The 18,160-nt window shown below is 36.4% G+C and overlaps 1 protein-coding gene across 9 annotated transcripts in view; it reads left to right on the top strand.

Annotated features, from left to right (window-relative positions):
- The window catches only part of CNTLN (centlein), a 325,461-nt gene that overhangs the window by 292,255 nt on the left and 15,046 nt on the right, over positions 1–18,160 (top strand). For all 9 annotated transcript variants that reach the window (XM_087444653.1, XM_087444645.1, XM_087444650.1 and 6 more), the window contains one exon: positions 16,984–17,169. In XM_087444653.1, coding sequence (XP_087300779.1) covers positions 16,984–17,169 — 186 coding nt within the window. The remainder of the gene's footprint in view (positions 1–16,983; positions 17,170–18,160) is intronic.

The raw sequence follows: 18,160 nt of genomic DNA on the forward strand, positions 1-18,160 counted from the left end.
ATTTTCAAAAAATTAGAGGAAATGAAAAAGAATAAAGAAAGCTCCATCAATTTCACACAAGCCAGCAAGAAGGAAGAAAGGGAGGGAGGGAGGAAGGAAGGAAACAGTAAATAAGAAACATGTAGATAAAAAAGATAGGATGATCCAAACATACCAATAATCACGATATATGTAAAGAAGTTGAAATATATTTTTTTAAAAAAAGAAAAAAGAGAGACTATGAGATTGAGAAAAAGATGCACCTAAAACATAGTGATCCAAAATCTTAAAAAATAAAATAATAAAAAATATGATATCCTGGAGCTAGCTCATACCAGCTTGTGAAAACCAATTTTATGTATCTCTTCTCAACTCCACGTTCGTGTTGGTTGCTTAAAGTCAATCATGGTGCAAGTATTTACATCATAGAAATAGGCAAACATTACAAATCGCACACAAAAACACATGCACTCTTTCCAGATCCAGATGGTTTCACTGATCAATTCTATGAAACATTTGAGGAAAAATATAACACCATCTTACAGAAACTTTTTCAGAAACTTTTTCAGAAAATGGAAGAAGAGAAAACTTCCCAACTCATTTTGTGTGGCCAGCATAGCCCTGAAACCAAAACCTGACAAAGACATTACAAAAAAAAAAGAATTACAGGCCAACATTTCACCATGAACATAGATGCAAAAATCCTCAACTACATATCATAAATTGAATCCAACATTATATGACAAGGATTTTACTTCATGAATAAGTTGATATTGTCCTAGGAATGAAAGATTGATTCAACAGTTAAAAAAATCAATCAATGTAATACACTCTACTCATAGAATAAAAGGGAATTTCAAAAACTATCCCCCTAAAATCATTTGACAAAATTCAATACCCATTTATGGTAACATCAACAAAACCCAGACAATTCAGTGTAGAAAGGAACTTGCTTAATCTATTAAAAAGTGTCTGCAAAAACACTTTCTCCTTAAGACTAGGAGCAAGGCAAAGTTGTTCACTCACCACTTCTATTCAACATTCCAGTGCAATACCTCAAGAAAAAAGGTGAAAAAAGATATAAAGATTGATAAGGAATAATACTCTGTTTCTGTTTGCAGATGACATGATTTTTTTTATTGTAGTAGAAAACACGTAACATAAAATTTACCATCTTGGGCCGGCCCCATGGCTTAGCGGTTAAGTGCGCGCACTCTGCTGCTGGCAGACCAGGTTCGGATCCCAGGTGTGCGCTGACACACTGCTTCTCCGGCCATGCTGAGGCCGCATCCCACATACAGCAACTAGAAGGATGTGCAACTATGACATACAACTATCTACTGGGGCTTTGGGGGAAAAAAATAAATAAATAAAAATTATTAAAAAAAAAAAAGACACCAGTCTCCTTTAAAAAAAAAAAAATTTACCATCTTAATTGTTTTTAGTGTACAGTTCAGTAGTGTTGAGTATATTCACATTGTTGTGAAATAGACTTCCAGAACTTTTTTGTCTTGCAAATCTGAAACTGTATATCCATTATCCAACAACACTCCTTTTCCCCCGCCCCTCAGCCTCTGGTAACCACCATTCAATTTCTGTTTCTATGAATGTGGCTACTTTAGATACATCATATAAGTGGAATTATACAGTATTTGTCTTTTTGTGACTGGCTTATTTCCTCAAGCCTTATATCCTCAAGGTTCATCCACTTTGTAGCATGTGACAGGATTTCCTTTTTATTTATTTATTTATTTTTTTGGTGAGGAAGATTATCCCTGAGCTAACATTTGTTGCCAGTCCTCCTCTTTTTGCTAAGGAAGTTTGGCCCCGGGCTAACATCTGTGCCCATCTTCCTCTACTTTATATGTGGGACGCCTGCCACAGCATGGCCTGATAAGTGGTGTGTAGGTCCGCGCTGGGATCCGAATCCCAGGCTGCCAAAGCAGAGCATGCGAACTCTACCACTACGCCACCGGGCCGGCCCTGGGATTTCCTTTTTAAAGCTGAGAAGGGACCAGCCTGGTGGGACAGTGGTTAAGTTCACACACTCTGCTTCAGCGGCCCAGGGTTTGCCAGTTCAGATCCTGGGTGCAGACCTACTCACTGCTCATCAAGCCATGCTGAGGCAGTGTCCCACATAGAAGAACTAGAAAACCGTACAACTAGGATATACAACTGTGTACTGGCGACTTTGGGGAGAAAAAAGAAGAAAAGAGGAAGATTGGCAACATGTTAGCTCAGGACCAATCTTCCTCAAAAAAAAAAAAAGCTGATTAATATTCCACTGTATGTAAATTATACCGTATTTTGTTTATCCATTTACCCATCAATGGACATTTGAGTTGCTTCCACCTCTTGGCTATTGTGAATAATGCTGCTGTGAATATGAGTGTGCCATGTCTCTTCGAGACCCTGCTTTCAGTTCTTTTGGACATACCCAGAAGTGGAATTGCTGGTTCATATAGTAGTTCTCTTTTCGACTTTTGGAGATACCTCCATACTGTTTTCCATAGCAGTTGCACCATTTGACAATCCCACCAACAGTGTGCAAGTGTTTCAATTTCTCCACATCCTCACCAACACTTGTTATTTTCTGTTTTTTTGGTAGTAGCCACCCTAATGGGTGTGAGGTGATATTGTGGTTTTAATTTACATTTCTTTGATGACACATGATTCTTTACATAGAAAATCCTAAAGTTATAAAATAATTACTAGTATTAACTAGAAAGTTTAGCCATTTCTTGAGATATAAGGTCAAAGTATAAAAATAAAATTTTTTTAATATATTAGCAGTGAACAATTGGAAAATAAAATTTAAAACTTTCACCTTACAATAGCATCAAAAAAACCCACAAAAATTCTTAGAAGTAAATTCAAGAAAAGACACGTAAACCACCAAATGTTGGAAAGAATGTGGAGAATGGAAAATTTTTGTCCATTGTTGGTGGTGCAAGATCTAGGGAAAAGTTCTAGAAGTTTCTAACACAGGCATATCTTAGAGATATTGTGGGTTTGGTTCCAGACCATTGCAATAAAGCAAATATTGCAATAAAGCTAGTCACACAAACATTTTGGTTTCCCAGTGCATATACAAGTTATATTTATACTATATTGGAGTCTATTAAGTGTGCAATAGCATTATATCTAAAAAAAAATGTACATACCTTAATTAAAAAATACTTTATGCTAAAAAATGCTAACCATCACCTGAGCCTTCAGCAAGTCATAGTCTTTTTGCAGGTGGAGGGTCTTGACTCGATGTTGATGGCTTCTGACTGATCAGGGTGATGGTTGCTGAAGACTGGGGTGGTTGTGGCGTTTTCTTAAGACAACAATGAAGTTTGCTGCATTGATGGACTCTTCCTTTCATGAACAATTTCTCTGTAGCATGCGATGCTGTTTTGACAGCGTTTTACCCACAGTAGAACTTCTTTCAAAATTGGAATCAATCTTCTCAAACCCTGCTGCTGCTTTATCAACTAAGTTTGTGTAATATTCTAAATCCAAAGGATTCTGTAAATCCTTTGTTGTCATTTCAACAGTCTTCTTAGCATCTTCACCAGGAGTAGATTCCATCTCAAGAAATCACTTTTTTTTGATCATCTATATGAAGCAACTCCTCGTCCGTTAAAGTGATCACGAGATTGCAGCAATTCAGTCACATCTTCAGGCTCCACTTCTAATTCCAGTTCTCTTGCTGTTTCTACCGCATCTGCAGTTACTTCTTCCGCTGAAATCATGAACCCCTCAAAGTCATCCATGAGGGTTGGAATCAACTTCTTCCAAACTCCTGTTAATGTTGATATTTTGACCTCTTCCCATGAATCATGAATGTTCTTAATGGCTGTCTCAGCTCCAGAGCTCCTTATGAGATGGCATGAGGCCTCTGTTGGAACTGCAGGGCAGTTCAACATTTCCCTCTGCCCAGTTCTGCTTCCCACAGTTTCCTATAGGGGTTGTTTCTAAGTGTACTCTCCTACAGACCTACTGCACACAAATCTCCATCTCAGAGTCTGTTTCCAGGTAATCTAACCCAAGACACACTACAAAGAAAACCTCAATTAATTCTGAAAAGTAGAAATAGTATATATAACATCTTTGAGAATAATGCAATAAACTAGAATTAATTATAAAACCAGAAAACAGAGGTCACTACCACCTAAATATTTAAAACAAAAAAGTTCTTGGGTTAGGAAGAGAATGTGAGCAAATTGCAGAATATCTCTAAAAGAATAACATTCTAGAATTATCAGAACCCATGAGATACAGCTAGAGCAATGCTCAAAAAAAAAATATGTAGCCTTATATGTTCACATTAATAAAGAATAAGAAATGAAAATAAACATTCAGTTCAAGAATTAAATAACTAGAATCTAAAGATTGAAATAAAATTTAATTAATTACAAATTTTAAATTAATAAATGAAAACAAAGAGTTGTTGGGGGGTGTTTTTTCTTTGTTTTATTGAGGTCATAGTAGTTATAACATTGTGAAATTTCAGTTGTACACTATTATTTGTCAGTCGCTATATAAATGTGCCCCTTCACCCCTTGTGCCCACCCTAACCCCTTCCCCTCTGGTAACCACTAAACTGTTCTCTTTGTCTGTGTATTAGTTCATCTTCTTCATATGAGTGAACTCATATGGTGTTTGTCTCTGTCTGGCTTATTTCGCTTAACATAATACCCTCCAGGTCCATCCAACATGGGACAATTTTGTCTTTTTTTATGGTTGAGTAGTATTGCATTTTGTTTTGTTTTGTTTTTGTTTTTGTTTTTTTTTTAAGATTTTATTTATTCAGTTTTTCCCCCCAAAGCCCCAGTAGATAGTTGTACGTCATAGGTTCACATCCTTCTAGTTGCTGTACGTGGGACTCGGCCTCGCGTTGGACGGAGAAGTGGTGCCTCGGGGCGCTCCCGGGATCCGAACCCGGGCCGCCAGCATCAGAGCGCGCGCACTTAACCGCTAAGCCACGGGGCCGGCCCTTGCATTTTGTATATATATATATATATACCACATTTTCTTTATCCAATCATCAGTCAATGGGCACTTGGATTGCTTCCACTTCTTGGTTATAGTGAATAATGCTGCAATGAACATAGGGGTGCATAAGTCTCTTTGAATTGTTGATTTCAAGTTCTTTGGATAAATACCCAGTAGTGGGATAGCTGGGTCGTATGGTATTTCGATTTTTAATTTTTTAAGAAATCTTCATACTGTTTTCCGTAGTGGCTCCACCCAGTTTGCATTGCCACCAGCAGTGTACGAGGGTTCCCTTTTTTCCACGTCCTCTCCAACATTTGTTATTTTTTGTCTTGGTGATTACAGCCGCTCTAGCTGGTGTAAGGTGATATCTTAGTGTAATTTTGATTTGCATTTCCCTGATGATTAGTGATGTTGAACATCTTTTCATGTGCCTATTGGCCATCTGTATATCTTCTTTAGAAAAATGTCTGTTCATATGCTCTGCCCACTTTTTGATCGGATTGTTTGTTTTGTTGTTGTTGAGTTGTATGAGTTCTTTATATATTTTGGAGCTTAAGCCCTTGTTGGACATATGATTTGCAAATATTTTCTTCCAGTTGGTGAGTTGTGTTTTCATTTTGTTCCCGGTTTCCTTTGCCTTGCAGAAGCTCTTTAGTCTGATGAAGTCCCACTTGTTTATTTTTTCTTTTGTTTCCCTTGTCCAAGTAGACATGGTATTTGAAAAGATCCTTCTAAGACCGATGTCAAAGAGTGTACTGCCTATCTTTTCTTCTAGGAGTTTCATGGTTTTGGGTCTTACCTTCAAGTCTTTGATCCATTTTGAGTTAATTTTTGTGTATGGCAAAAGATAATGGTCTACTTTCATTCTTTCGAATGTGGCTGTCCAGTTTTCCCAGCACCATTTATTGAAGAGACTTTCCTTTCTCCATTGTATGTTCTTAGCTCCTTTGTCAAAGATTAGCTGTCCATAGATGTGTGATTTTATTTCTGGGCTTTCAATTCTGTTCCATTGATGTGTGTGTCTGTTTTTGTACTAGTACCATGCTGTCTTGATTACTGTAGCTTTGTAGTACATTTTTAAGTCAGGGATTGTGATGCCTCCAGCTTTGTTCTTTTTTCTCAGGATTGCTTTAGCTATTTGGGGTCAGTTGTTGCCCCATATGAATTTTAGGATTCTTTATTCTATTTGCATGAAGAAGTTGGGATTCTGATTGGGATTGCATTGAATCTGTAGATTGCTTTAGGTAGTATGGACATTTTAACCATGTTTATTCTTCCAATCCATGTGCATGGAATATCTTTCCATTTCTTTATGTCTTCTTTGATTTCTTTCAATAATGTCTTATGGTTTTCATTGTATAGGTCTTTCACCTCCTTGATTAAATTTATTCCTAGATATTTTATTCTTTTTTTTGTGATTGTAAATGGGATTGTATTCTTGAGTTCTCTTTATGTTAGTTTGTTATTAGAGTATAGAAATGCAACTGACTTGTGTAAGTTGATTTTGTACCCTGCAACTAACTGTGCTGTAGTTGTTGATTATTTCTAATAGTTTTCCAATGGACTCTTTATAGAGTTTTCTGTATATAAAATCATGTCGTCTGCAAACAGTAAGAGTTTCACTTCTTCATTGCCTGTTTGGATTCCTTTTATTTCTTTTTCTTGCCTAATTGCTCTGACCAAAACCTGCAGAACTATGTTGAATAAGAGTGGCGAGAGTGGGCACCCTTGTCTTTTTCCTGTTCTCAAAGGGGTGGCTTTCAGTTTTTCCTCGTTGAGTGTGATGTTTGCTGTTGGTTTCTCATATATGGCCTTTATTATGTTGAGATACTTTCCTTCTATACCCATTTTATTGAGAATTTTTATCATAAATGGATGTTGGATCTTGTCAAATGCTTTCTCTGTGTCTCTGGAGATGATCATGTGGTTTTTATTCCTCATCTGTTAATGTGGTGTGTCACATTGATTGATTTGCAGATGTTGAGCCATCCCTGTGTCCCTGGTATAAATCCCACTTGATCATGGTGTATGATCCTTTTAATGTATTGCTGTATTCAGTTTGCCAATATTTTGTTGAGGATTTTTTCATCTATGTTTATTAGTGATATTGGCCTGTAATTTTCCTACTTTGTGTTGTCCTTATCTGGCTTTGGGATCAGAGAGATGTTGGCCTCATAGAATGTGTTAAGTAGTGTTCCGTCTCCCTCAATTTTTTGGAATAGTTTGAGAAGGATAGGTATTAAATCTTCTTTGAATGTTTGGTAGAATTCTCCACGGAAGCCGTCTGGTCCTGGACCAAAGAGTTGTTTTTGGGGTTTTCTTGTTTTTTTTGGTGAGGAAGATTAGCCTTGATCTAACATCTGTTGCCAATCCTCCTCTTTTTTTGCTTAGGAAGATTGGCCCTGGGCTAACATCCGTGCCCATCTTTCTCTACTTTATATGTCAGACACCTGCCACATCATGGCTTGATAAGTGGTGCAGGTTTGTGCCTGGGATCGAACCTGTGAACCCTGGGCCGCTAGAGCAGAGCACACAAACTTAACCACTACACCACCAGGCCAGCCCCAAAAAGTTGTTTTATGGAAAAAAAAAAAAAAAAGGAAAAAGCAATAAAATAGATGAACTTTTAGCTTACCTAATTAAGAAAAAGAGACAGCACAACTATATCAATAATAACACATGATTAGTGATAATAACCATAGACAGAAAAAAAAAGCACGTCAGACTGCATAGCTCAACTCTATGCAAATAAATTTGAAAGCCTGGATGAAATGGATAATTTTCTAGGAAAATATAATGTACCAAAACTCCCTCCAGAACAAATAGAAAATTAAAAGAAATTGTCAAAAAGATACCATCCCCTGCAATAAATAGTAGGACAGATTAGACAAGTGCTACCACATCAGTAAAGAGCGGATAAATTCAATCTCATTAAAACTACTATAGAACATGGAAAGAGAAAGATACCTTCCAAATTTTTTTGGAAGATTGCACAAAATTAAAATGAGTCAGTCTCATGTAAGTGCAGAAATCCTAGATAAAATATGAGCAAATAGAATTCACCAGCACATCAAAAAATAATATACCACACCAAGTGGAGAAATGCAAGAACAATTTGTTACTAAGAAAACTATTAATGATTCTATTAGTAGATTTATGATGAAAAATCATATGATAATTTATATGGATGATAGAATGGATTTAAGACAGTTTGGTATCCATTTTTATAAGAAATAAAAATAAAATGAATAGATAGTTAACTATATTAAACTGTATATTATTAATATATTAAAATACATTTCTTAATATATTAAAATATGGCCCTTAACTCAAAAGCTGACATAGTATTTTCCTAGGAAGTAGAAGAACTCCCACTAAAATCAGTCAAGTATGTCCATCAATATTACTATTTCATATTGTTCAGGAGGATCTTAATAACCAATACAATAAGAAAAGAGAGAAATTAAAGGTATAAAAATTGGAAAATAAGAGATAAAATTATCAGTATTTTCAGATCTAATTCCTAGAAAATAGTGAGTCAGCTGAAAAACTCCTATAACAGATATTTCAGTAAGCTAAATCTATATCAACAGTCTTTATATATACAAGAAACAATCAGTATTAGACGCAGCAAAAAAAAAATAAAATAAAATGCCCAAGAATAAACTAGATTTCTAAAGAGGAAATTTATCCTCAGAAACAGAAATAAAGACTTAAACAGGGCCGGCCCCATGGCTTGGTGGTGAAGTGCACACGCTCCGCTGCTGGCGGCCCAGGTTCGGATCCCGGGCGCGCACCGACGCACCGCTTCTCCGGCCATGCTGAGGCCACGTCCCACATACAGCAACTGGAGGGATATGCAGCTATGACATACAACTATCTACTGGGGCTTTGGGGGAAAAGTAAATAAAATAAAATTATAAAAAAAAAAAAAAAAGACTTAAACAACCGGAAGGGAATACCATGGGCTTTGATTAGGAAGACTCAACATCCTAAAATGCTAACATGATCCAAATAAAATTATCATGATTCAAGTAAAATTACCAGTAAGATTTTTATTGGGAGAGAGCATGTAGACAAGCTCAATCTGAAGTTTATATGGAAAACCAAACAAGCAAGAATTATCAAGAAAAATCTGAAAAGGATAATAAGAGGGATGTAGCCCTACCAAATGTTAACATTTATTATAAGCCTCACTAGTTAAAATAGAAAGCTTCACTAATGAAAAGAGAGATGGAACAGAATAGAAAGTCCAGAAACTGACCTAAGCACATATGAAATCAGTGGGGAAAAGATGGACTATTTAATAGAGGGTGGTGGGACAACTGAGTAGAATTTTATGTAATAATTTTCTAAATGATTACAAATGGATAAAACATTTAAAACTTGAAAATGAAAACTTAAAAGTAGCAGAAAAAAATCACAGTTTGAAAGTGCATTTATGTATCTATATATATTTCTTGTGGAGAATGCTTTTTAAAGTGTCACACTAAATTCAAAAATGAGAAAGGAAAAGATTCCTTAAGTACATAAAAAATTAAAAATATTTTTCCATGGGATGAAAACACTGTAATTACTATCAAAAGAAAAATAGAGATGTCATCATCATGGTGGCATGAGAGGATCTTTTTGTCTCTTCCCTTCAATCTATGCAAGTAAAATATCCATAACCCAACAAAGGCTACATTGCACAACACACCAGAACACCAGAAAGATACACACAGTGGTACATGCAAAGGTGGGTGAATTGGAGCACATAGAGGAGGCTAAATGGGGGAACAGCAGACCCAGAGCCCAGGATCCTGGATCACCAGCACAGTGGCTGAGCCAGCCACCCTAGCCCCAGAGAGCTCCATGGGAAGCAGCAGAGGCACAATTTTGCCTCCAGCCAGTCAGCTGGGGCAGCACATGTGGCCACAGGAAGCAGAGCAGTAACAGGAAGAGCCCCGTGATCTCAGGCCCCTGGCCTTGGCTTGGAGCCTGGTAGCAGCAGCAGAGGTGCACAGAGGATTCCTGCATTGCAGTCGCAGTGACGCCTGTGACCACAAGGTAACAGGCAACAGCTGTGATGGTGCCCCAAGTACCAGGCTCCCTCCCCACTTTCTCCCTCCACAAACCACAGAGGTGGAGCTTCTGACCCAGGTGATCCTGGATGTGGCTGAAGCACCAGCCATCCCTGTGTAGCAAAGCCAGCAACAGCAAGGCATCTGTGACCCCCAGAAGCACAGAGAGCCACAACTGAGAGTACTGGCAACACTACAAATAGAGTACGTGCAGGGTGGAACAGTGCAGATCCTCAGATATAGCCAGAGGCAGCTCAGGTAAGAGAAACCAAAAACTAGCACTATAGCGCCACCCACTGAAAAACTAAAGGCTTCTAGTCTCTAAGCAGTTGAGAAGTTTGAGTCAAAACAAAGCTATACCAAAATAAAAAGCATGTTTTCTACAGCAAACGCTCCGGCAGAGGAGTAACTCAGCAAGCACCACAAAAAGCCATGGTACCATGGCATTACAGAAAGAAAACAACTTTCTAGAAAGCAAACATAAAGTCATGAAAGATTGTGATCTAACTGATGAAGAATTCAAAATAGCCGACATGAAGAAACTCAGCAAGCTACAAGAACACTCAGAAAGGCAGTTCATTGAGCTCAGGAATAAAATCAATGAACAGAAGGAATACTTTACCAAAGAGACTGAAACTTTACAAAAGAACTAAATGAAAATTCTGGAACTGAAGAACTCAATAAATGAGATGAAGAATGCATTAGAAAGCATTGGAAATAGAGCAGATCATATGGAAAAGAGAATAGTGAGCTTGAAGATAGAAACTGAGAAATGACACAGGTAGAAGAGGAGAGAGAACTAAGACTTTAAAAAATTGTAGAAATTTTATGAAAATTATCTGACTCCATTAGAAAGGGCAACATAAGGGTAATGGGTATGCCAGAAGGAGAAGAGAGAGAGACGGAGCAGGGAACTTACTTAAGAAATAATAGCTGAGAACTTCCCAAACCTGGGGAAGGAACTGGATATACAAATCCGTGAAGCTAATAGGACACTGAATTATCTCAACATAAAAAGACCTTCTCCAAGACCCAGGATAATAAAACTGTCAGAAATCAATGACAAAGAGAGAATATTAAAAGAAGCCAGGGAGAAAAAGAAAACAACCTACAAAGGAATACCCATTAGGCTATCAGCAGATTTCACAGTAGAAACCCTACAGGCCAGGAGAGAGTAGAGAGATAAATTCAAAATTTTGAAAGCTAAAAACTGTCAGCCAAGAGTACTCTATCCAGCAAAGTTATCTTTCAGATATGAAGGAGAAATAAAGGCTTTCCCAGACCACAAAAAGCTGAGGGATTTCACCACCACTAGAGCTGCATTGCAAGAAATGTTGAAAGGAGCCGTCCTACTTGAAGTGAAAAGGCAAAGGTATACAAAGATTGGAGCAAGGTGATAAATAGACAGAATCAGAAAATTGCAAATCTGTATCAGAATAGGATAGTATTCGCGTAATTATAACATAAAGGTTAAAGAGAAAGGAAGCATTAAAAATAACTATAACCCCTTCAATTTGGTAATGAACTCACAATACAGACAGAAATAATTTGTGACAACAGAAATACAGAAGGGGAAAAGGAAAAGGATGGAACCTGCATAGGCAAATGAAGATAAGAGACTATCAGCAGAAAAAGGACTATCTGATCTATGAGACCTTTTATACAAACCACATGGTAACAACATAAAAATTTATAGCAGAATCACAAAACATAAAAAAGAGGAAACTGAGAAACACATCACAGAAGACCACCAAACTGAAATCGCAGGCAGAAACACAAGGAAAGAGAAACAATGAAAATATAGAGCAACCAGAAAACAAAAGATAAAATGGCAGTATTGAGTCCTCATATATTAAGAATCACCTTAAATGTAAATGGGTTGAATTCACCAATCAAAAAGCACAGAGTGGCTGGGTGGATTAAAAAACAACCCAACAATATGCTGCCTCCAGGAGATCCATCTCAAGCTCTAAAGACAAACGTAGGCTCAAAGTGAAGGAATGGAAGATGATACTCCAAGCAAATGGCAACCAAAAGAAAGTGGGTGTAGCCATACCTATGTCAGACAAAATAGACTTCATGCCAAAAAGGATAGCAAGAGACAAAGATGGACATTATATAGTGATAAAGGGGACAATCCATGAAGAAGACATAACATTTATTAATGTATATGTACCTAACATAGGAGCACCAACATATAGAAAGCAATTATTAACAGACCTACAGGGAGAAATTGACGGCAACACAATAATAGTAGCAGATTTTAATACCCCATTTACACCAATGGATAGATCATTGAGACAGAAAGTCAACAAGGAAACATTGGCCTTAAGTGAAACATTAGACCAGATAAACTTAATAGATACATATAGACCATTCCATCCAAAACCAACAGAATACACATTCTTCTCAAGTGCACATGGAACATTCTCAAAGGTAGACCATATGTTGGGAAACAAAACAAGTCTCAATAAATTAAGAATATTGAAATCATATCAAGTATCTTTTCTGACCACAATGATATGACACTAGAAATCAACTAGAAGAAGAAAGCGGGAAAAGTCACAAATATGTGGAGACCAAACAATGTGCTGCTAAACAACTATTGGATCAATGAAGAAATCAAAGGAGAAATTTTAAAAAATACCTAGGAACAAATGAAAATGAAAACACAACATATGAAAACTTATGGGATGCAGCAAAAGTGGTACTAAGAGGGAGGTTTATAGCAATACAGGCCTACCTCAACAAACAAGAAATATCTCAAATAAACAATATAGCATTATAGCTAAAGGAGCTAGAAAAAGAAGAACAAATGAAGCCCAAAATAAGTAGAAGAAAGGAAATATTAAAATCAGAGTTGAAATAAGTGAAATAGAGACTAAAAAGATAATAGAATGGATCAGTGAAACTAAGAGCTGGTTCTTTGAGAAGATAAGCAAAGTTGACAAACCTTTAGCTAGACTCCCTAAGAAAAAAAGGGAGAAGGCTCAAATAAAATCAGAAATAAAAGAGAAGAAATCACAATAGATAACCACAGAAATACAAAGAGTTATAAAAGAACACTATGAATAACTGTACACCAACAAATTCAATAACCTAGAAGAAACGGATAAATTCCTAGAATCATACAACCTTTCAAAACAGAATCAAGAGGAATATAGAATCTGAATAGACCAATCACTTGCAAGGAGATTGAAACAGAATAAAAAACCTCCTAAAAAACAAAAGTCTAGGACCAGATGTCTCTGATGAATTCTACCAAACATTCAAAGAAGATTTAATACCTATATTTCTCAAACTTTTCCAAAAGATTGAAGAGGAAGGGACACTTTTTCACTCATTTTATGAGGCCAACGTTATCCTGGTACCAAGGACAACACAAAAAAAGAAAATTATAGGCCAATATTACTGGTGAACATAGATGCAAAAATCCTCAAAAAAATACTAGCAAATCAAATACAATACATTGAAAGGATCATTCACCATGATCAAGTGGGATTTATACCAGGGACACAGGGATGGTTCAACATCCACAAATCAATCAATGTGATTCACCACATTTAAAAAATGAAGAGTAAAAATCACATGATCCTCTCAATAGATGCAGAGAAAACATTCAACAAGATTCAGCATCCATTTATGATAAAAACTCTGAATAGAATGGGTATGGAAGGAAAGTACCTCAACATAATAAACACCATATATGACAAACCCACAGCTAACATCATATTCAATGGTGAAAAACTGAAGGCTATCCCCCCGAGAATAGGAACAAGACAAGGATGTCCACTCTCACCACTCTTATTCAACATAGTATTGGAAGTCCTAGCCAGAGCAATTAGGCAAGAAAAGGAAATAAAAGATACGCGAATTAGAAAGAAAAAAGTAAAACTGTCACTATTTGCAGATGACATGATTTTATATATAGAAAACCCTAAGGAAGCCACCAAAAAACTATTAGAAATAATAAACAAATGTAGTGAAGCTTCAGGGTACAAAATCAAGATACAAAAATCAGTTGCATTTCTATACACTAACAATGAACTAGCAGGAAGAGAAATCAAGAATATAATCCCACTTACAGTTGCAACAAAAAGAATAAAATGTCTAGGAATAAACCAAGGAGGTGAGAGACCTGTACACTGAAAACTATAAGACATTGTTGAAAGAAATTGAAGAACACATAAAGGAATGGAAAGATATTCTGTGCTCTTGGATTGGAAGAATTAACATAGTTAAAATGACCGTATTACCTAAAGCAATCTACAGATTCAATGCAATCCCAATCAGAAGCCTGATGGCATTTTTTATTGAAATAGAACAAGGAATCCTAAAATTTATATGGAACAACAAAAGACCCCAAATAGCCAAAGCAATCCTGCGAAAAAAGAACAAAGCTGGAGGTATCACACTCCCTGATTTCAAAATAAACTACAAAGATATAGTAATCAAAACAGCATGGTACTGGCAGAAAAAACAGACACACAGATCAATGGAATAGAATTGACAGCCCAGAAATAAACCCCACATCTGTGGACCAGTAACTTTTGACAAAGGAGCCAAGAACATACAATGGAGAAACGAAAGTCTCTTCAACAAATGATGTTGGGAAAACTGGACAGCCACATGCAAAAGAACAAAAGTAGACCACCATCTTACACCATACACAAAAATTAACTCAAATGGATTAAAGACTTGAATGTGAGACTTGAAACTATAAAACTCCTAGAAGAAAACATAAGCAGTATGCTCTTTGACATTGGTCTTAGCAGTATCTTTTTGAATATGCCTCCTCAGGCAAGGGAAACAAAAGAAAAAATAAACAAATGGGAGTACATCAAGCTGAAAAGCTTCTACATGGCAAAGGAAACCATCAGCAAAACAAAAAGACAACCTACCAATTGGGAAAAGATATTTGCAAATTGTATATCTGATAAGGAGTTAATATCCAAAATATATAAATAACTCGTACAACTCAACAAGAAAACAAACAACTTGATTAAAAAATCGGCAGAGGATCTGAACAGACATTTTTCCAAAGAAGATATACAGATGGCCAGCAGGCACATGAGAAGATGTTCAACATCACTAATTATTAGGGCAATGCAAATCAAAACCACAATGAGATATCACCTCATGCCCATCAGAATGGCTATTATTAAAAAGACAATAACAAGTGTTGGAGAGGATGTGGAGCAAAGGGAACCCTTGTACATTGCTGGTGGGAATGTGAATTAGTGCAGCCAATATGGAACAGTATGGAGATTCCTCAGAAAATTCCACTTCTGGGTATTTATCCAAGAACAGAAAAACACTAATTCGAAAAGATATATGCACCCCTATGTTCATTGCAACTTTATTCACAATACCAAGACTTGGAAACAACCTAAGTGCCTATCAATGGATGACAGGATAAAGATGTCATATATATATATAGTCATATATATATATATAGAGAGAGAGAGAGAAGAAATATATATATTATATATACCTTAATATATTATTATATTAATAATATATCATTATACTAATATAGTTGTACCAATAATAATATAACTATATTATTATATTATGTTACCTTAATAAAAATAGAAAAATACAAATTATGAAAAATTTAGATACAACAGACAAATATGTAAAGAGCTCCTATCAATCACTAAGAAATATAGAAAAAAATGAGCAAAGAAATATAATTATCTCTTAAGGCTGATGCACAACTTTGTTGTTTTTGTTTTTGTTTGGTGAGGAAGATTGGCCCTGAGGTAACATCTGTGCCAATCTTCCTCTATTTTGTATGTGGGACGCCGCCACAGCATGGCTTGATGTGCAGTGTCTAGGTCCGCACCCAGGATCCGAACCTGCGAACCCCAGGCTGCCGAAATGGAATATGCATACCTGACCACTACACCACCAGGCCAGCCCCTCAACTTTGTTTTTAATAAGAGAAATGAAACTTAAAAATACGGTGAAAAAAGAAACTACACTGAAATACCAGATTGGTGTTTTGCTAATGGTATAGAGAAGCAAGTACTTTCATACATTCTTCATGCAAGTGTAACTTGGTACTATCTTGGAGATGGGGAGAATTAAGTAATGCTTTCAAAATTATAGTTATATATAGCTTTTGGTCAGCAATTTCACTTCTAGAGATATATCCTAGGGATGCAAATGTATATATGAGCGCCATTATTTATTGCAACATTACTTGAGCTGGCAAAAGGCTGAAAATAGCCCAAACATCTCACTAGCCTGCTGTCACCTCACAAAGCCAGGCACTGAGGCCCAGAGCTCTGTTCACCCAGAGTAAGGGCTGACTTTTTCTTATGCACACATAGGCATGGTGTGGGCTAGCATTTATTAATTTCTCAAAGGGAGCACGTAAAGACTCTTGTGAAGCAATCCTAGATTTTTATGATTTTTTTCAATCCTTTATTGTTGTCTTGCCCACACATAATTTAATTGCACTTTTGCTCAACTTCTCATTATCGTCTTTCAAAGCATTTTGGATTCAGTTTTAATAAAGTAGAAACAACTCTCTTTCTGCAGTCATATTTTATCAGTTTATGTAATAATTAATTACGTAGCTAACCTGTTACAACTAATATATACACATTTAGGAATAAATAAAATGGACAATTGGCATCAACTCAACTGGTGGGAGTAGCTGTGCTCTGCTGCAAGCATTCGTCAGCCGAGATAGCAGTTGGTGAATCTGAAAAGGGATTGGAGAGTTTTGGTTAATCCAGCAAGTTGGTTAAATGGTCAATTAAGAGAGCTTTTATTACATACCGACAATAAGTAAAGAGCAGTCCATTGTGTTCCAAAATAAATAAAATCGGAGTAATCCTAATAAAAAAATGATTTGCTAGGATCTTCATGTTTTTATGTTATGACTGCTTTATCTTCATTTATGACTTCCATATGAGCCCACATTCTTTCCAATATGTTGCAGGCTTTGGTCAAAGAGTTACAAACTGATATTCATTCTATGAGGCGACAAATCAGAGAGCTTAAAAAAAGGCAGAAGAACAGGGACTCTTATAAAACCTCAACCCATAAAGCCCAGACCTTGGCAGCGTCTATCCTGAACATTTCACAGTCAGATCTAGAGGAAATATTGGACACAGAAGATGAAGTGGTAAGATCATTTAAATAATTATTAATATTTATTTTTATTTATTTTTTTGTGTGAGGAAGACCAGCCCTGAGCTAATATCCGTTGCCAATCCCCCTCTTTTTTCTGAGGAAGACCGACCCTGGGCTAACATCTGTGCCCATCTTCCTTTACTTTATATGGGACACCACCACAGCATGGCTTGACAAGCAGTGCGTCGGTGCACGCCTGGGATCTGAACGTGTGAACCCTGGGCCACTGCAGCAGAGTGCGCGCACTTAACCACTACGCCACCAGGCCGCCCCCTATTAATATTTATTAATAAATGACTTTTTTACACATTGAATTTATGTACATTTTTAAATTTGTTTTATAATTCGTAGAATTTCATCTTTAAGGTAATATTAATGAAGCTAAGATTATTAATGCACCAATGAAAGATATGTCAAGTATTAACCAACTCAGATAAACTTTAGAGAAGTTTAACTGTGTAATATAGAAATGAGCCAGTGCGTGTAACCTTTAGAACTGCTTGTTTGTTATTCAAGTCAGTTATCCTTTCCTGTCTCCTCCATTTTCTTCTTAGTTAATCATATATCTTGTAAGCTAATATGTTTTATTAAGCCAGTTTGAATGGGTTTAGTTAGGTTGGTCACCATTGACTTGAGGATTACTCCTACTTTGTGAGATTTTTAAAAGAAGTAAATCTATTGGCTTTCCTAGCTAAATTCAAAATTATTGTTGATCAAGTTAAAGAAAAATGTATTTATTGCTTTAAATTGGGTGAAATCCTCCTGTCTGTGTGAATTTATGTTCATATGGGTATAGGTCTTCAGTAGCATTTCAGCACCTCCTGGGGAGGGCACTGCGTTTTTGACATAGTTATTACCTCATAAACAGTCGAATCTCATCCTATGCACAGTCTTCTGTGACACCTGTGGAAGATACTGAGTCCTTTTCTACTGTTAGGTCTCTGAACTTGAATACATGAATATGAGATCTTTTATTGTTTGGA

This window comes from Ceratotherium simum, chromosome 20, assembly GCF_057802395.1.
Source record: "Ceratotherium simum simum isolate JZ-2026a chromosome 20, ASM5780239v1, whole genome shotgun sequence".
Taxonomy (NCBI): domain Eukaryota; kingdom Metazoa; phylum Chordata; class Mammalia; order Perissodactyla; family Rhinocerotidae; genus Ceratotherium; species Ceratotherium simum.